At 47.1% G+C, this 19628-nt stretch overlaps 3 protein-coding genes and 1 non-coding gene across 4 annotated transcripts; 1 reads left to right on the plus strand and 3 right to left on the minus strand.

Annotated features, from left to right (window-relative positions):
* Positions 1–1124: 1124 nt before the first annotated feature.
* LOC120705060 (agamous-like MADS-box protein AGL104) lies at positions 1125–4810 on the minus strand. The gene is made up of 10 exons (XM_039989593.1): positions 4516–4810; positions 4353–4406; positions 4193–4211; positions 3995–4059; positions 3786–3813; positions 3643–3704; positions 3388–3487; positions 3203–3260; positions 2889–3060; positions 1125–1790 (listed from the first exon to the last, which is right to left on the minus strand). Exons 1-10 carry the CDS (start codon positions 4698–4700, stop codon positions 1310–1312), a joined length of 1224 nt encoding a protein of 407 aa, XP_039845527.1. The 5' UTR covers positions 4701–4810; the 3' UTR covers positions 1125–1309.
* A 4738-nt stretch (positions 4811–9548) lies between these two features.
* On the plus strand, positions 9549–12587 carry LOC120703133 (2,3-bisphosphoglycerate-dependent phosphoglycerate mutase 1-like). The gene is made up of 9 exons (XM_039987144.1): positions 9549–9886; positions 10208–10443; positions 10553–10776; positions 10874–10992; positions 11100–11256; positions 11531–11632; positions 11730–11849; positions 12167–12214; positions 12304–12587. The coding sequence occupies exons 2-8, from the start codon at positions 10209–10211 to the stop codon at positions 12209–12211; spliced, it is 1002 nt and encodes a 333-aa protein (XP_039843078.1). The 5' UTR covers positions 9549–9886; position 10208; the 3' UTR covers positions 12212–12214; positions 12304–12587.
* A 290-nt stretch (positions 12588–12877) lies between these two features.
* LOC120701889 (syntaxin-22-like) lies at positions 12878–13981 on the minus strand. Its single transcript, XM_039985696.1, has one exon. It carries the CDS (start codon positions 13979–13981, stop codon positions 12878–12880), a length of 1104 nt encoding a protein of 367 aa, XP_039841630.1.
* A 155-nt stretch (positions 13982–14136) lies between these two features.
* On the minus strand, positions 14137–14222 carry TRNAM-CAU. Its single transcript is given in 2 exon segments — positions 14137–14172; positions 14185–14222. It is a non-coding gene; the product is annotated as a tRNA-Met (tRNA).
* Positions 14223–19628: the final 5406 nt, after the last annotated feature.

Genomic DNA, 19628 nt, shown 5'->3' on the forward strand with positions numbered 1-19628 from the left:
CCCTATAGTAATGGTATATTATCATAGATCTTTAATACCTGAAAAGACTCGACTTTAATTACCAATAGCTTTTCTTCTGTTTTCCGCTAAAAGAGTGCAAGATCCTTCTTGGCTTTCTCATAGTTCAAGGGAAAGCATCTGGAGTAACTGCAAAACTCTCTTCAAAATAGCACTTGATATTTCTTCCCCCCAAAAAAGGATTTAAGATTTTGTTAAAGCCCCTTTAGAGTAGAAACTTACATGCGAATTTTATAGGATTAATTTTCCCTGGAACCCATTCATTCAACGTGGAAATGTAGAAATGTCTGTGCACCATTTGGAGCCTAAACTTTTTTTTTGGCAAAATACAGTATAGACGCAGACGTTCACTACACACACCAGAGAGATGCATACATGAGGGTATCACATTTGTCTCTTAGTTTTAATGCGCAGAGAACTGTCCGCTTGATGTGGGTCTGAAAAGGTTGTATATTGTGGGATCACAATCATTTGACAGTAACAAATGAAGAGGTTGTATATTGCAGAGCGATGCATACATGAGGGTATCGTATTCGTCTCTTAATTTTTCGTATGTAGAGAATTGTCGCTTTGATGTGGGTCTGAAATGGTTGTATATTGTAGGATCACAATCAATTGACAGTAACAAATGAAGATACTGTCAAGTAATTTCAAGCCGCCATTTCGCAATCATGACAAACCTGGCAATTTTCTCCGTGATTTATGCCATTAGCATCGATGTGACAACGGAGGAATTTCTTATCGTATTACGGCTCATAGTTGTCGATGAATTTAACAGTGCGACAAAAAAGGATGCATTTGATGCCCTTGGTCTTACATACTCCCAAGAACCGAGATTGTCACGAGGGTGACAGCCTTGCAAATGCACATCTCAAAAAGGAAATACAAGATTTTTTTCCCTGCACGTGCATGTACATGCATCGATCTGTCAACTACCAGATTTGGTCAGAATTTAGGTGCTGCTGAACTGAATTTTACTAATCTAGGAATAATACAGAATATTTTGGCTAGCGCGAGACATGGACTTTGATTGAGTACTTTAATTTGTTAACATTGTGAATGTCAAGAATCAAGAAATGATATCTAGTGATCAATTTGCAACAATTTACTGCTGGATTCCGTGGTCCTATGGACTTAGAATTAACAAATTACTCTAAACATTTGGTAAAAAATAATACTCTCGTCAGTTATTATGTGTAAGTTGCTCAATGATCAAGTCTACTAGCTAGTTCAATTTATTCTTATTTACGGAGGGAATTAAAATACATGGACTGATCGAGCGCGTCATCAGCTAGCCGATGGTGACCGTGCCGCCGGGCAGGCCGTGCTGCTGCTCCTGGGCCGCCGCCGCCGCGGCGTCCCCGCCCGGCGGCGGGACGACGTTGTTGGAGCAGCTCCCCGCCGACGCCTCCACCTGCTCGTGCACGTGCGGCGGCGGCGCAGGCGCCATCGGCGGCGCGAGCACGGGGGCGGCCATCGAGTCCTGCATCACAGCCTCGAGCTCGTGCACGCTGAACCTCGGCTGCTGCGGCACTGCCGTCGTGGAGGTCTTGTCGAGCTCGTCGTCCCGCACCGCCGCCGCCGCCGCCACCTGGTCGTCCAGTGGGAAGGGCGTGGACGGGATGAGCGCCGAGAGGAGCTCCGCCGACGTGTACGCCTGCTGCCAGTCGTCGCCGGGCCCGCCGCCGTGCTGGTCCACGTGGCACATCACCGCCACCCCCGCGTCGTCCACCCCCGCGTCCCGCCGCATCGAGTCGAAGATCGCCTGCTCTCTGAAACCAAAAAAAAGATAAAGTCTATTTTACAACCTCGAACTAGTCAAGAAGTCCGTTTTTTAACCTCAAACTACGAAACCGGGTAGCATAGGCCCTCGAATTGGCAAAACCGTCCGAATCACCCCCTCGATCACTGTAGCAAGCTGTTTTAAGAGCAGTTTTGCTACAGTAACATTTCCGAATTTCTGGAATTTCACACCTCTCAATTAAATAATAAAGAAAGCATAGTTAATATTGTCTAAAAATCATGATATTTTTTGAGAGGTAGATAAAAAGACAAGAAATTTATTTTGGCTAGATGTGCTACAATAGACATAAAGAAATTTGAATTATAAAATTTTAAAAATAGGTAGAATTCAAAATTCCTTGAATTTTTAGGTCGGCTAAACCTATGATAAAAATGCATTAAAAATATGATAATTCATAATTTTTTATTTAGTTTAGTTAGGTACTTTTTATTGGCCCAAGTTCTATAGAATATTCATAAATTAAAATTTGAGGAATCAAATTTGATTCAAATTTGAGCATTGCGAAGGCATTCAAAAACTTTCATAAAAACTTGGGCCAATAAAAAATACCTTATTAAACTAAATAAAAAATTATGAATTATCATATTTTTATTTCATTTTTATCAAAGGTTTAGCTAACCCAAAAATTCAAGGAATTTTGAATTCTATCCATTTTTAAAATTTTATAATTCAAATTTCATTATATTTAATGTATCACATCTAGCCAAAATAAATTCATTGTCTTTTTATCTACCTCCCAAAAAAATATCATGATTTTTAGACAATATTAACTATACTTTCTTTATTATTTAATTGAGAGGTGTGAAATTCCAGAAATTCGAAAATGTTACTGTAGCAAAACCGCCCTCAAAACAGCTTGCTACAGTGATCGAGGGGGTGATTCGGACGGTTTTGTCAGTTCGAGGGCCTATGTTACCCGGTTTCGTAGTTGGAGGTTGAAAAACAGACTTCTTGACTAGTTCGAGGTTGTAAAATAGATTTATTCCAAAAAAAATTATAACAAGGCCCGGCCCGGCCCATCATGTATGCAACTCATCTGAATCTTGCTGGCTGGCCCGGCCCGCACCTGAAGGCCAAGATCGGGTCCGGCCCGCCGAAGATGGACGGCCCCGCCCCCGGCATCCCGTCGGCGAACCACGACACGACGTCGCCGCCGACCCCGAACGCGCTGACGCCCATGTCCCCCGGCTGCTCGTGCTGCGGCGGCGCCGGCGGCAGGCCGAACACCTGTCCATGTTATAGTAGTGAGCAATTACCACACGTGACACATTAATCCAACCGGATCAGCTCCAGTAATTACGCGATCGAGATTGATCATCATCATCACTACTAATTAAATTTTTTTTAAAAAAAATGTGAGGCTGGAACGATCACGTACGTGCTGCATGTCGGAGGGCGAGGGGTCGAACGGGCCCATGTGGTTGCACAGCAAATACTTCTGCACGCAGTGAATGCGCGCGAGCAGGGTCAGTCGTCGATTCGATCGCGCGAGAGATCCGGGCCATTAAATTTGCCCTGCTGGAAATTAAATTAAGAGGTCGGCGGCGAGCTGATCGAGCACTGACCTTGCGCTCCTCGACGCGGGTGAGGGTCTCCATGAGGAACTTCTCGGTGGCCTCGACCTCGTTCATGGACGCCAGCGCCACCAGGTCCGGCTCGAACATCCTGAGATCGATGGAACGACCGAGAGCGTTGATGTCCATTGATGAGGTTAGAGCTTGCGCGCGCGAGGTGTAGTGTGTTGAGAGGAAACCAAGCGTTTGATTGGAGTTGGAGGAGGGAGATGATGATTGCTGGGGGGGAGCTTTTGTAAAATTAACCTGAGGCGCTCCTCCAGGGCCTGCACCTGGTGCTGGTACTTCCTGATCTCGTGCTGGAGCTCCTGTGCAAAATTACACGGAAGCGCCCTGATCAGGATCAATGGATGGTCTGCAGACTGCAGAGATGGTGAAGAGGTTATTACCTCTATGTTGGAGTTCACTGGTCCTTTGCTGCTCCCCAAAAATATCACCAAATAAATCATGGAATGAAGCAGAACAAAGTAAGAGATGAGAATTCAGAGGAGGGTTCAAAGCGATTGTAATGAGGTTAGCATCAAGAAATTGCCAATAGAACTGTTTCGCACGACGTAAATCAAAACAGAAGAAACCGGGGAATGGGTGGCACGCGTACTTGGGTGTGAGCTGCTCGGCTATGTCACTCTCGCACCGGAGTTGCGTGAGCATCTTCATCAGATACTGAATTAAGCACGCGCATGATCGAGACGAGGATGGCAGTCAGTAGTGGTTAACGAGCGAGGCTCATCTTCAAGCTCACATGCATGCATCACGATGAAACAGAAGGGAATGAGGAAATATGCTGGCGCGTCACCTCTCTGTTCCGAACTATTCTGCAGCACACAGCAACCGTCGAATGAACAGGTCATGCAGAACAAACTTGTGTGTTTATTTGTTGCCTTGAAAGAGAGTCAGCAGGTAAGTTTTCGCAAAGAGAAAAAGAAATTAAAGGTAAACTGGCAATTCATGCGTACCCTCCTCTGTCGTGCTCCGGGAGGTTGATGTACTTGGTGATGACGTCCTCGATCCTACAAAACCAGCCACGGCGACGATGATTCCGCCCGCCATCACTCTCGCCTCTCGATCGTCATCGTCAGAAAGGAAGGAAGAAAGGGAAGAGAGCAGAGGCGTGCGTGCCTGCGGCGGCCGGAGAAGTGGCTGAGGCGGTTGGAGGGCGAGAACATGATGAGCGCGATGTCGATGTCGCAGAGGACGGAGAGCTCGTAGGCCTTCTTGATGAGGCCGTTGCGGCGCTTGGAGAAGGTGACCTGCCGGTTGGTGGTGTTCTCGATCCTCTTGATCTGCAGCTTCACGCGCCCCATGGCCGGCGGCGGGTGGCGGAGGCGGAGGTGGGAGGAGCCGCGAGCGAGGCGCGGGAGGAGGAAGAGGCCGCCGCCGGAGGTTAATGCTTATGCGCGTGCTGGGGGAGGTCGGTGGGTGGTGGCCTCTGGTGGGCGGAGGGGAGAGTTTGTCGGGCGGGGCTGACCGGGGGCTCCTATATCTCTTCCGAAAGATGGATTACCAATTTATCTATGAAATTCATTAAGACTCACCTAAAATCCAATCGATGATCTATTTAATATTTTATTGAAAAATGTTGAATCAATATCTCAAAAATATTGAACCAATGTTGAACCAACATCTCAAAAATGTTGAACCAATTTTAAAAGTGTTGAATAAATATTTTTTCCTCCATCTTCTTCTCCGGTGCCGGCAGCTGGCGGCGGCGCGGGGTGCGGACGGCGCGCGGGGCCACGGTCGCGCGCAGGGCCTGCGACAGCTGGCGGGGGTGCGTGCGGCGCAAGGGGCCGCGGCAGCACGCGGGGCCTGCGGCCGTCGGCCGGGGCGCGTGCGACGGGCCGTGGCGGCGCGTGGCGCACGGCCGGCAGGCACGCGGAGGCACGCGGGGGGCGAGCGGCGCGCGAAGCCCGCACGGTGGCAGGGCACCGGTGCCGGCGGCGCGCGGGAGGAGCTGGGGAGAGAGAGGAAGGAGAAGGAGGGAGGGAGAGAGAAGAAGCTAGGATTTGGTTGGATCCAAAGGTTATAGTTGTTTTGCACGAATCTCAAACACTATAAGGTGGATATGAAAAATCTTGTGGAAGATGTATAGAATTCACCGGGCTGACCGGTCAGCCAGTAACCGCAACCAACAAACCACCGGCGGGACGCGGCGTCCAAAGACGGATGGCCCCGTGGGCTACTGCGAGCCGGGCCGCGCGTGAAGTTGCGGGCCGAGAGAGGGCCTTTTTTTCATTTTTATATTTTAAAAAACAAAATTTTAAAAATATATGTCGAATAGGAAAATTTTTAAAAATGGGTGTCTGTCGCCCACCTAATGGACGATAGGGTGAGGACCTAAATATAAAAAAAATTACATTTAGGTCCTGGCGCCTAGGGCGTATTAAATAGTAAACTTGTAAAATTGATATAAAATCGTAGAAAAATCAAAAAAATATAAACTCAACTGTTCTGGATTTTATGAAATAATATCTACAACTTTTGTTACATAAAGTTTTTCATTTTATCAATGTATCTAAATCAAGAAAAATAGTTCTTGTACCTAGAAAAATCTGAAATAATTCATTTGGTCTAGTTTTGCTTATCTAAAATTTACCAAACTTTTTTTATAACTCTTAGGAAATAAAATAATGGTACTGTAAAAGTTATGGCTTCTAATACTCAGTATAGCAAAATGGATAAATAACTCATTTAAACTAGACATATTGAAAGATCTAATTTAAAAACTTATTCTAGAAATGTTTTCTGGGCCTACCAATTTTGTACAAGCCTATGCTCACCATATGCAAAGATGACATGCATCCAAAGGATGGATCTTGAGATTTAAATAAAAGTGCATTAAACTGGTATTTAAAATAGAGCAAGATACATTGATCAAATGAAAAACTTTATGTAACAAAAGTTGTAGATCTTGATTCATAGAATCTAGAACAGTTGAGTTTGTATTTTTTTTATTTTTTCTAAGATTTTATATCAATTTTACAATTTCACTGTTTAATACGTCTGGGCGCCAGGACCTAAATGTAAATTTTTTTTACATTTAGGTCATGTCGCCCACTGGATGGGCGACAGCCACCCTGTCGCCCATTAGGGGGCGACAGACACCCATTTTTGAAAATTTCCCTATTCGGCATATATTTTTGAAATTTTATTTTTTTAAATATAAAAATGAAAAAAGCGCCGAGAGAGGATTAGCGTGGCGGGCCGAGAGGCTGGGTTAGATGGGGTCTGTTTTCTCCTCATTCTTCCGGCCCGCTCATCCCCAGCTTCCCCGGCCGGAGCCCGGGAGCGAATGGTTCGCCAGGTTGGGTGCCTGCGTGCCGCTCGTGCCATTTGACCACGGCCAGGTTTGGCTGGCGACCGGCTTGGGTTCGTGTTGGTTGGTGGAGGTGGGGACGGTGGACAGAGAGCAAACGAGCTGGAATCGCGAGCATCCGGGAGTCGCTGGTCAATTTGGCAACAGTGGCTTGGCATCCACGCCTGGTCAAATTCAACCCTTCGCTAAAAATATCATTTAGCAGTGTTAGCACACAGCAGTGATTCTTTGACAAGTTTTAGCGAAGAGTGTCGTCGCACAGTCACCAGATTGAAAATTTAGTGAGTGTTAAAACTCCTCTTCTTTTCTCGTAAATAACTCTGTTATATGAGGAAATTTTGTGATCTTTTTTCCTTTTTTTAATACTTCTAGTATTCGTACAATGTTTTGATTAAAATTGGTCTAGAAAATTCATTGTAGAAACCAATAAAATTGAGAAGAGTCCAAACCAAGCGACTATGAGGGCAAGTACAATAATGCAGACAGCTGTCGTTTTTTAGCACAAAAAGACAGCTTAAACGGATAGTTTGTACAATAAGTTGTCTGTTTAGCTATCTGCAAGATACTTAATCCATCATTTGACACAAAAATTATGGTGATCTAGTGCATACTTGATCATTATGATATTTTGTTGCATATATGATAGAATGCATAGTACACTGAAATAATTCGTATGAGTCTTGCCTATTGAAAAACTCGCTCCTTCATGGATGGCGGACATAAGCTTTATATGAGTCCAATTGCCAATGATTTAGTACATGAGAGAGCTTGAAATTTGAGGAAAAAGAAAAAAAACGATGAAGGAGTTCCGTTTTACCTTTTACTTGAGTCGGAGATGCATTATGGTGACCGGAATCTCGCCGGGATAAGGCGTTGGTGGTCTTTACCATGACTGGCGGACAGAAACTCACTGTGAGTCAAATTGCTGATGATTTAGGACATGAGAGGGCTTAAAATTTTGGGAAAAAGAAAGAGTACAACGACGGGTTTCCGTTTGAGGGGTTTCCGTTTTATCTCTTGCGCGGGGATACTTCATGATGACCGAAATATCGTGAAGGAGAAGGCGCTTGTGGTCTGGACAGAACAGGCCAGTAGATTGCAGGATGTCGCATGCATGGAGGGGGCGCTGGTTCAGGTTAAATCTACGGCGCAGCGGATCGTGTGCCTCCGCCATCTCCCCGCAGCTCGACATACAACAGCAGATTTGTAAACCCTGTGCATGTCGACGAGAAACTACGGCGCGTTGTACGTGCCCTGAGGCCAACACGTCACATGTCGGCCCTGAGAGGGCAGGCAGTCCTTGGGAGATCTCAAGGGCATATTCTTTTCTCTAGGTGCGGACACGTGCTCTTGCTTGGTCGTCGTCTTCGTCGAGGTGTACTGCGTTGTCGGTCCAACCAACCTGCTGCTAATTAAGTGATGAGCTAATCATAGCCTCGGGGTTCGACGGAAGTCTCTTTCGGCAATGATTTTTTTTCCATGGTGTCCAAAACAATTTCTTTTTCCATAACTATTACGGGTGAAATGCATGTAATGCAACATATCATATTCTCTTTTGCGTACAAGTACCAGTAGTGAAATGACTGTAATGCAGTTTCCATATCATCCATGACAATAATACGGTCAACAATTCTATTTTTACATACTATAATTTTCAGTGGGGCGCGGGGCTGAGGGGCCCCAGCTTGGGTCAAGACCGCCCACTGACCTTGACCCGTGGCCATCGCGACGCCAGCATGGCCATAAGGCAATGCGTTTGGCGTGGCGGTGGCGAGGAATGGTCGGAGCATCGCTAGCTGGTGGAGAGGGCCAGCCGGAAGGGGAGCAGGCGCGCGCACGGCATGCTCTCAGGGTCGGTGAATCTCACCACGACAACAAGGAGGCGAGACGATGCGGCGGTAGGGGCGTTCCACGAGGGCGGCGGCGGACAGGCGGAGCTCTGCCTGAGACCTGCGGGAAGAGGAGGAAGGGAGGGGGTAAGGCCTCAGATGGGTTGACCGAAGGGAGGAGTGGCTGCAGCCGCGAAGAATTGAAGGGAGGCTCCCCATCGGTGATGAATTTTGGTGGCGATAGCAATTGGAAAGAAGAGGGAGAAGCAGCAAAGGTGGGAAGGAGCGGTTTGGGTTTGGGAAAATAGCTGACAGGATTTAAAACAAGGCATGGGCGAGGGTAAGGACAGTTTTTGCGTTCCTTACGGTGGCCAACGGGTAGCCAACCAGAGCTTGAGCTGCTGCGGAAGAAGGAAGGGCGCCGCTAACAAGTGGGCTTAAATGAGGAAGAGGGTAAAAATGTCGATTTGATTTCAAGATTGAAAATCTTTAAATTTCCGAGCTCCAAAAATCACCCAAAATTTACAAAAGCAAGAGAAAATCACCAAGATCATTCTTCAACAACAAACACTCAAAAATCTGCCTAAAACATTCACAGCAAAATAAACAATACAGCACTTTTTGAATCTTCCATAAATATTATGCCTCAGGTTAAAGGTTACAAAATTAAGCAAAAATACTTTAAAATCATCATGGTAAGTCTAGTGTTTGAATAAAATATTTTTGGGGGCATAGTTGCAAAGCACAATTTAAACTTCCTTCACAAGCATTCATTCACACATGGTAAAATAAATAATCAACATATGCAAACATATGCACATGATGCTTCATTATTCTTTAATGAAGCTCATAATGATGTTGGTTAAATATTAATCATATTTAACATGTTTGGGTCGTGACAGAAACCATGTGCTGCACACCAAAAATAATGGCCATGCTTTCGTGCCACCAACCCATATGACACTCTTGTACCTAACAACAGCCCAACATTTACCAATACAAGCTAGCTAAACCAACCTGTTTTGAGGTGTTTCCACTTCAAATAGAACGAACATCCTCCACCGGCAACAGCCAATCAACGCACGCACCTGCCAAAGAAATCGGGAAAGGGACCAGCCTGAGAACCACCAGCCTTTTCCCTTGTCTTCTTCCTCTGGTTCCTCGTTGCTCCCGGCGATCCCCTCCAGCCCCAAAGGCCAAAGCTCTAGATCTCTCCGACGTGCTCCGCACTTGGTTTCGCCGAGTTCTTGGAGTCCAGGACTCGAGGTCTCCAAGAACCAGGGCTATAAGACTATAAGAGGAGGGGCCCGGTTCCATCTGCCTGGTGTCTCATTGAGTTCTTGAGGTGCGCTTCTTGGAGGACTCAGTTGTTCCATTTTTTTTGTTGGTCATTTATGTCCTGTTATTGCTCTGTTCTTTTGGAATATAAAGGCAGGGAAGGTTGTCAGTGAAGAGTTTGTCAATTTTGTTTTGGGTTTCAGGAACAGCTTTGATCCTTGTCTAAACTGCTGAATAAGGAGTTAATGCAATATGTTTTAGGATGAAAACTAATGCAATAGTTTTCAGGATGATCTTGAAAACTAATTCAAGATTTGCTCAGTATTGTTTCCTGAATTCCCTACTAGTACAACCCAGCTGACTGACTGTTTGGTTTCTGTTGGATCAGAATGGCTGGTGCTGTATCTCATCATGCACTAGCATCCACGCAATCCTACTGGTTGAGTGCCCAGAACTCTAGATTCCAAAAGAGGACAAGTAATGTGCGCTTGGTTTATGAAGGAAGTTGCTGTTCTGGCGGCCGGAAACTTGGTTTAGTCTGCGCATCGGGCTCGCAATTTTCTGTCGTTGAGCCGGTTCAGCTACCATCGGATGGCAACAGTGGCCACACCCCCAAGAAATCAAGTAACTATACAAAATTTATCGCAATCAACTCTTGTAGTGGTTAGCTACTAATAGCATCTTTGAGGCATAAAAATGTAGCTCTGTAAATCTGTTGTCTCTGTCATCACAGGTGAAAGTGCTCTTATATTGATTCGGCATGGTGAGTCTCTGTGGAACGAGAAAAATCTGTTTACTGGCTGCGTCGATGTGCCCCTGACACCAAAGGGTGTTGAGGAGGCCATTGAGGCAGGGAAAAGGATTTGCAATATCCCAATCGATGTGATATATACTTCATCACTGATTCGTGCTCAGATGACTGCATTGCTTGCCATGATGCAGCATCGGCGCAAGAAGGTCGTGTGCCATTCCTTTGTTAAACCTTTCAGCAATTTCTTTTGTCATGTGTATCAGTTGTGCTGAAAAATTGTGTTGATGATACATGTTTTAACAGATCCCAATCATCATGCATAATGAGAGTGAACAAGCTCACAGGTGGAGTCAGATATACAGTGAAGAAACGAAGAAACAATCCATTCCTGTCATAACAGCTTGGCAATTGAATGAACGAATGTAATTGTTTCTCCTGCTTATCCTGAATTTATTAATTACAGATAACTCATAGTAGCTTTTGACAGTTTCATCCTTTGAAACATCCGATCCCATTGTCTAATGTCCAGGTATGGTGAGTTACAAGGCCTTAACAAACAAGAAACTGCAGATCTATTTGGTAAAGAACAAGTTCATGAGTGGCGCCGCAGTTATGATATTCCTCCCCCAAATGGTGAAAGCCTAGAAATGTGCGCTGAGAGAGCTGTTGCTTATTTCAAAGAGCAGGTAAGGTCATAAACATATGACAACTTAATTGAATGATGCAATACTCAATTGGGTTATTAGCTCCTTTTTGGTAACTGTTTATGTTACTACTATACAATGAGGAGCGTCCTTATCATGAGTTCCCAAAACTATGCTGTACTTTATTAATTAATTCCTCTATTATGCACTTTGGGCGTTTCTTTTTTTTTTCCTATTGTGCTAGCTCCTCAAACTTAGGGCTTGAACACTTTGATTTATCCTCAAAAAAATCTAACCTATTTTTTTTACCCAATAGATTGTTCCTCAACTTGTGGCTGGAAAGCATGTAATGGTTGCAGCACACGGGAATTCACTTCGTTCAATTATAATGCATCTGGACAAATTAACTTCTCAGGAGGTACTAGCATTTACATCTTTTTTATCTTGAAATAAAACCTGAAAACAAAGAAAGTTGCATTATGTTGAATATGGAAATGAGACTGTTGTCCCTTCAGGTAATAAGCCTTGAGCTGTCTACGGGCATTCCTATGCTCTACATATTCAAGGAAGGAAAGTTTATTAGACGAGGGAGCCCAGTAGGACCTTCTGAGGCAAGCGTTTATGCTTATACCAGAGTAAGAGTTTTCCTCCTTTTAGTCTTTTTCTAAGGAAAACACTTAAAACTCCATTTCCCAACCTAGAACTGTTAGACGAAACAATTTGCTGAGCATAGTACATGTTAAAACAAATCGATTGTTCTAACTAACAAGAAATTTAATCCGTCGTATGAATCATGATCTTCACTAAATCTTTTCTATTATTTTCTACCTCATATTATTAATTGTACTACATATTAGTATATTACTTTATTATAAATGTCTTAGCTTTTTACCTTTTCAAAAGTTCACCATTTGATAATTTACAAGTGTTGTTTGTTGTAACTTGCTTGCAGACCTTGGCTAAATACAGACAAAAGCTTGATAACATGGTTCAGTAAAAGGTCAGTGAAAAATGTAGCAATTTTCTAGTGCTATCGAATATCTCACAATGTAATGAAACTCATGTTTTTTTTTTCTCATGACTTTCTAGATTTTCCACTTCAGTAGTGACTCAAATATTCATCAACTAGGACCTTCTTCCGCAACAGCGAAGCCCATGTAATTGGTTTAGAATGGGGTGTATGCTGTATGCAGCATCGTATATATGTTGTACATCTACATCATATCTGGTACATTAAACTGAGTTTGTTGAGGTGGAACGATGTACATTGGTTTTCCAAGTTTTGTTTCTCCAAACATGATGATAGACATTCTGCGTAAATATGTAGACCCATATACAATATACATTTTCAGGAAAAAGGATAAATTGCTTTACTCTTGATTATTTTGTTTCCTAAGAGTAAAACCCTTTACCGATCTTTGGGGAAAAGAGAATGCTTAATTGGAGGGCTTTTATTTATTTCATCAAATGTTTTTGCACGACAAAAAACACTGTAGTAGATGCCAATAGAAGCAAACTTCAGGCAGTTTTTCTGGAAATTCATTTGTGAAAACATACCTACAGTTAATCAATCCAGTACTACATAGCAAATTGCACATGGTTTTTACATCCCCCAAAACGAAAAGAATTTCTTGAGCCCAAGCCTCAGTATCATACATTCATACTACGCTATAAAAACTAACGCGAAGATCAGCATTAGGAGGCCAAGAACAGTGGCCAGCAAGCACTTCATCGGCCAGTTCGATTCCTGCGTCCGCGCGGCCCTCGTGAGCTGGCCTTCCCCTTTGCTCGTCTCCATGGCGGCCGTCTCGATGTTGGACTCGACGACATCGATGGCCCCTTGCTGGTCATGGACGAGCTTTGCTAGGTCCCTGAAGATCTCGTTGATCTCGCTGATCTCCTGCTGAATCTTGCATATCTCCCGCTCCCTCTCCTCGACGAGCGCCTCGTTGAAGGTGATCTCGTTGTCCAGCAGGGCCAGCTCGTGCGTCCTCCGTGATTCCACGAGCCGCTGCTGCTGCTGCTGCATCTGCGTGCCGCGTGGCTGATCGGCGCCGGCAGCGGCATTGTTCGACTGCGACGAGCCGTAGCTGGGCGGCGACGGGGGACGGAACATGGGCGGCGCGCGAGCGCGGCGGGCGGCGGCGGCGGTTTCCTGGCGGTCAGCCTCGATGATCCGGCCCTGCACCCACTGGAACTCCCCGAGCGCGGCCTGGAAGTCCATGGCCAGCCTGGGCCCGACGGCGGCCGCGGCGGCGGGGTCGGCGAGCCTCCGCGCCGTGCTCCGCGCCAGGCGCGTGGCCTCGGCGCGCGCCCTGCGGATGCGCTCCCGGACGTCGCCCCCGCCCCCGCAGGCGAGCTCGTCCGCGAGGCGGCGGAGCGCGGCCACCTTGGTGTTGATCTGGAACACGCAGTGCGCCACCACGGCCCGCGGCGGCGGCGGCGGGGGACGCGGCGGGAGCCCCGCCGCCTCCAGGTCGTGGAACACGTCCTGGAAACTCATCGGCGCGGCGCGGCGCGGCGGACGGTGATTGATCGAACTTGGTGGCGTGGCGAGCGAGAGGGCAGGCGTCCTTCTACTCTTCTCGTCCTTCAACAATTCCGCCGGCGACCTTGGCCGTGGGGTGGAGCTGTATTTAAGGACGGCGCGGCGGCGGCGAAGTCGGAGTGAGTCCGAGAGTTCGGCTGATCCTACGTCCGATACGGACTCCGGGAGAGCCTTGAGCTCGAGACGGAGATGGTCACCATTGCTCGCCAGCGTCACCATCGCAACCTCCGTTCACCTCACCAGAATAAAAACTCAAAAAAGGGACGAGAAAAAAAAAGACCAAGCTCAGTAAGGCTCCTGCCATCTGATATGGGTCAGACGAACGTGACGACCCACTCGTCACGGGAGTATATCATCATCACTTGGCATAAATTTGGGGTGAGAGAGGCTCGAACTCTCGACCTCAGGATAACTCAGCAAGCTATGAGACCTACGCGCTAGCCAACTGCGCCACCACTCCTTTGGTGTCAGGATGAAGAAACAGTTCTATAAGACCGGTTATCAACAGCTAATCCCCAAAGAATGCGAGTATGTCGCAACTTATAAAAAAAAAAGAATCGAGACGAGAATTTTGATTGTTTGCGAACTAATTCGCCCCCTGTATCGTCTATTGCCGATGTAGAATTCCAGAAGGAATAACCCATTTACAATTTTTTATCTAATTATATTAATTTAAAGCGAAAACCTCTTTTAACTAGATGTACCGTTAAAGGTCTATTGACATGAACAAATTAAACCTGCATGATATAATATCACCGCCTAAAGGTACGCTCATAGCGCAAAAGCAACGCCGTCTAAATAGAGCTAGTAGGATCAAGATAACAAACTTTGTTCGACGCCTAAATTGTATAATACATATGAAAATTGAGTTTTACCAATTTGATTATATGTGCTTATACTCTTTTTGCATGTTGTGATATGTTAATTAATGTATTTTTTATATATTGAACCTTTTTTAAGTTACGGAATATATAACTATGACAATATGGTTCGAAGTTATGTGGACTGAAAGAGTAGGGGTTAGCGTACTTGAGTCTAAGAAAAATCAATCAAACAACAAAACTCAGTATTATGAATTTAGATGTTACGATGTATTACAAATTTTATACAAATAGAATAATTTCATGGAAGCTTTGCTGGATTTCGCTGTTGTTGCCATCACTTCAATGATCTACCGAACGCTGTCCACATTTATCTCCAGCTAGCTTTTTTCCTGGCAATGGTCATTAGTTGTCTTCAGGGAATTTCCTCTTCTGCGCCTGTCTTCACTTTAATTCGGCCACCTAGGTCGTTGTTGGGCGGATGCTTGGCTACCCCTCTACACTAGCAGATGCTTTGCTGCTAGTGGCGGCGTAGCTCACTTAGGATTTTAGATGGGGCAAAACTTGTCTTGATTTTGGTTTGTCAAGGAGCCTCCTTTCAACCATAACTGCCATGGGGCTCTTTAATTTGTGCCCCTAATTAAGCTGGGGCAACTGCCCCATGGTGCTGTATGGGGAGCTCCACCACTGTTTGCTGCCATCGATTGCTTGATCTGGAGTATGCTTCGCCTTCGCCATCGTGTTGGACGTATCGCTTCGGGCGGGTGCTTTGCCCTCTTATTTCTATTGTTTGGGTGAATGCTTTACCACCTTCTGCTTGGAGATCTTAGACAACTTTGGCGTCGTTGTACCTATTTACTGGTTCAGATGTTGGGTCGTGTATAGATTTGATGGGTTTGAGTTTGTTTCCTCACGTGTTATTCTTGTTTGTGTTGGATCGCCTACCACTAGTTTGTTGGTGCTATGTAATCGCTTTAATAGTCTCTGCCTAGTAAAGTTTGTACCAGATGTATTGCTTTATCTTAAAAAAATACGTGCTAAGACATGTTTAAAAAGGAATAATAATTATACAGTTTGATTCTAATATTCCATCCTATCAGAACAAAACTGCCCTATTTGTAATTTCAATCCTCTTTAACAGTCTCTGCCTAGTATGGTTTATATCAGATGTATTGCTTCATTTTAATAAAATACGTACTAAGACACATTTTAAAAAAGAATAATAATTCTACAGTTTGATTGTAATATTCCATCCTATTTGAACAAAATTGTCCTATTTGTAATCCCAATCATGGAAACTTTGCTCTCGTGGGCCTTTTGGATCGAGAGAGGTCAACTATTCAAAGTTGTTCGAAAAAGGGTAAGGAAAAAAAAACCAAAACTTGTCTTGATTTTGGTTTGTCAAGGAGCCTCCTTTCAACCATAGCTGCCATGGGGCTCTTTAATTTGTGCTCCCTAATTAAGCTGGGGCAACTGCCCCATGGTGCTGTATGGGGAGCTCCGCCACTGTTTGCTGCCATCGATTGCTTGATCTGGAGGATGCTTCGCCGTCGCCATCGTGTTGGACGTATCACTTCGGGCGGGTGCTTTGCCCTCTTGTTTCTATTGTTTGGGTGGATGCTTTACCACCTTCTGCTTAGAGATCTTAGACAACTTTGGCGTCGTTGTACCTGTTTACTGGTTCAGATGTTGGGTCGTGTATAGATTTGATGGGTTTGAGTTTGTTTCCTCACGTGTTATTCTTGTTTGTGTTGGATCGCCTACCACTAGTTTGGTGATGCTATGTCTACCACTAGTTTGGTGATGCTATGTAATCGCTTTAATAGTCTCTGCCTATTAAAGTTTTGTACCGGATATATTATTTTATTTTAATAAAATACGTGCTAAGACACGTTTAAAAAGGAATAATAATTATACAGTTCGATTCTAATATTCCATCCTATCAGAACAAAACTGCCCTATTTGTAATCTCAATCCTCTTTAACAGTCTCTGCCTAGTATGGTTTATATCAGATGTATTGCTTCATTTTAATAAAATACGTATTAAGGCACGTTTTAAAAAAGAATAATAAGAGCGTCTCCAACAAAGTAGCTATTTTTAATTCTCTATATGACTCTCAATCTGATTCTCTAAACAAATTCTTCTTCATACGAAGAGACTTACTCCAATAGAGTCTCCATTTCCCACTTCAAATCCCAACAGCTCCACACACTGACGTGTGGGTCCCAGGCATCATCCTCTTCCTCTCTCCTTCCTCATCCTCCCAGCCGGCCTCATGCAGTCACGCTACTCTTCCTCTCCGCCCCGGCACGCCGGCTCTCTCCGCCGCCACCCCCGGCGACGGTGATCGGCCTCTCCCCTTCCCGTTCCGGCAGTGGCGGCGCAAGAAGCCGCGTTCGATTCGCCGCACTGGCCCTCTTTGCCTACTCCCCGGCGGCGGCCGCCAGCCCATCCCTCCCCTTCCCATTCTGGCGGCGGCGGCGTTGGAAGTCACGCGAAGACGACGGCCGCGCTCGATTCGGCGGAGCTCGAGGACACTGGACACGACGGCTCCGCGCGGCTCGTGGCAACAGGGGGCAGATCTCACCTGCGCGGCCGGGCGGTAGAGAGGACGACGGCTGGGAGCTCGCCGGCGAGGCGGAAGCAGCACACATGGAGGCTTGCTGCTGCCATTGGGGGACCTTGCGACCTCCGCCGCCGGCCGCTGGCGACATCGAGGAGGCCGTCGCGCCCTTGATTCGCAACGGAGGCCCAGCCCGTGTTATGCGTCGGTGCAAAGCGGAGGCCAGCTCTGCACGCGCCGCCCCCGTATGGCGGCGGCCGAGCTCCGCGCCGCCCGCGGACGGGGGAAGCCGAGCTTCGCACTGCTCGCGGACGGGGGAAGCCGAGCTCCGCACCGCGCCGCCTGTGAACGGCGGCGGCCGAGATCCAGGCGCAGGGCGAGGCGCGGCGACGGGACGGCAGGGCGGCGCGAAGGCACGACGGCAGCGGTGGGGCGAGGCGCGGCGCCAAGAAGGCGGGGCAAGGTGCGACATCGGGCGAGGCGCAGCGGTGGGACCCACGCGGACGCTGAGGTTGGAAGAGAGATGGCGAACGAGATTGGTTCTATTTTTTTGCCTACCAAGGGGGAGGAAATAGCTACCACGATAACTACCCGAGCAAAATAGTTAGTCTGTTGGATCCAGATTTTGGTGAAATTTCTCTATTTTTAGCTAACTCATCGGGGATACATAACTTGTTGGAGCTGCTCTAATTCTACAATTTGATTGTAATATTCCATCCTATCAGAACAAAATTGCCCTATTTGTAATTCCAATCATGGAAACTTTTGCTCTCGTGGGTCTTTTGGATCGAGGGAGGTCAACTATTCAAAGTTCGAAAAAAACCAAGCTCAGTTAGGCTCCAGCCATCCGATATGGTCAGATGAACGTGACGACCCATGTGTCACGGGAGTATATCATCATCACTTGGTGGTATATTTGGGATGTGAGGCTCGAACACTCACGACGTCAGAGCCGAGACCTACGCGCTAGCCAACTGCGCCACCATCCCTTTTGTGTCTAGACGATGAAACAGTTCTATAAGTAGTATAGCCATTGGCCAGCACCAGCTAATGCCTAAAGAAAGAGAGTATGTCGCAGCTTATGCAAAGAACCGAGACGAGAATTTGATAGCTTGGGAACTGATTTCGTCCGCTGTATCGTCTATTGCAGAAATTGAATTTCAAGAGGAATAATCTAGTTAACGTTTTTTTATCTAATTATTGCTTTTAAGAAAATGTACCATTAAAGGTTTATTAATGTAGTAGCACCGTTTAACTGTACATTCACGACGCAACAGCGGTGCCTAATCCCTAAATAGAGCTAGTAGGATCAAGATAACAAACTTTGGTGAAGAGCTAAATTATATAACAAATATGAAAAATTGAGTTTTACGAATTTGATTACATGTACTTATATTTTTTTAAATTAAATACACCAGCGGCCCTCGAACTTGTCCTAAGGTGTCACTTAGGTCCACGAACTCGCAAAATCGAAATCTGACACCCTGAACTTGTTAAGTTGTGCCACTTAGATCCATACCCCTTGAGATAGCACCATGTGGCATGAATATATGCAAAAATATCCTCCAAAAGTGCTATCTTCTACCTTCACACCCTCCCTCCCATTCTCTCTCTCCCCATGCCTCCCCTGCTTCCTCCGCAGTGCGTGGAGCCGCCGCCGCCCCCTGCCTCCTCGCCTTCCACTGGAGCTCGCGGCCACCGCGGACGCCGCCGCCCCTTGGAGAGCGAACCCCGCCGCATTGAAGACCTCGAGCTGAGTGAGGTTCTGCAGCTCGTCGACTTGGAAGCGCGGATTCGGGCGGCCCAGCCGCGTGCGCCGCGGCTGGCGGAGCTGCGCGCGGCGGCGGTGCTGGATGGCCGTGGCTGGGTGGACCTGCGAGCGGCCGTGGCTTGCGGGGTTGCGTGCGCGGCGGGGCGCGCCGCGGCCGGTGGAGCTGTGGGCGGCAGCGGGGCAGGACCGCGGCCGGCGCAGCTCAACAAGGTCGGCGGAGCTGCGCGCGGCGCCGAGGCACGACCGCAGGCCGGTGGGGCTGAGTCGAGGAGGTCGGAGACGAGTGCCGTGGAGTAGATCCTCCATGTCAAGGCCACCGTGCGGCCCCACATTGCCGCCGCCGTCTAGCCAACGGCCGCCCATATCTAGCCTTGGTGCTGCTGCCGTCCGGAGATGGGAGCCGCCGCGGCAGCCCACACCCGCTCACACCGCGCAGGGGGCCAGGCCGCCGCGTGGAGGGTGGCCGCGTCTAGGGGCCCACCGTAGTGGCCTGGCCCCGTGTGCCGGCGGTGGTGCCCGCGGCAGCTCTGGTGGCGAGCTGCTCCAGGGTCGATGAGCCGGGACGACTGGTGGGGTGGCTCGGCGAGGTCACAGTGGAGCCCGATGCCAGAGGAATCGACCGGAGTCGCGGTGGTGGTGGCGGATTTGCCCGGCGGCCAGCTCCTCTATTTCGCGGGCGGCGACGCTGTCGGGCAGCAGGAAGGTGACTC

The sequence above is a fragment of the Panicum virgatum genome, chromosome 4K (genome assembly GCF_016808335.1).
Source record: "Panicum virgatum strain AP13 chromosome 4K, P.virgatum_v5, whole genome shotgun sequence".
NCBI lineage: Eukaryota > Viridiplantae > Streptophyta > Magnoliopsida > Poales > Poaceae > Panicum > Panicum virgatum.

Excerpts from the sequence above, each read along its gene's own strand:
- LOC120703133 (XM_039987144.1), top strand. The coding sequence starts at position 10,209 with ATGGCTGGTGCTGTATCTCATCATGCACTAGCATCCACGCAATCCTAC. Across the intron at positions 10,444-10,552 it reads CCACACCCCCAAGAAATCAA|GTGAAAGTGCTCTTATATTG; the intron begins GTAACTATACAA and ends CTGTCATCACAG. Across the intron at positions 11,633-11,729 it reads ACAAATTAACTTCTCAGGAG|GTAATAAGCCTTGAGCTGTC; the intron begins GTACTAGCATTT and ends TTGTCCCTTCAG.
- LOC120705060 (XM_039989593.1), bottom strand. The coding sequence starts at position 4,700 with ATGGGGCGCGTGAAGCTGCAGATCAAGAGGATCGAGAACACCACCAAC. Across the intron at positions 3,261-3,387 it reads CCCGCGTCGAGGAGCGCAAG|AAGTATTTGCTGTGCAACCA; the intron begins GTCAGTGCTCGA and ends CACTGCGTGCAG. Across the intron at positions 3,061-3,202 it reads CTCGCCCTCCGACATGCAGC|AACATGGACAGGTGTTCGGC; the intron begins ACGTACGTGATC and ends GCTCACTACTAT.
- LOC120701889 (XM_039985696.1), bottom strand. The coding sequence starts at position 13,981 with ATGGTGACGCTGGCGAGCAATGGTGACCATCTCCGTCTCGAGCTCAAG.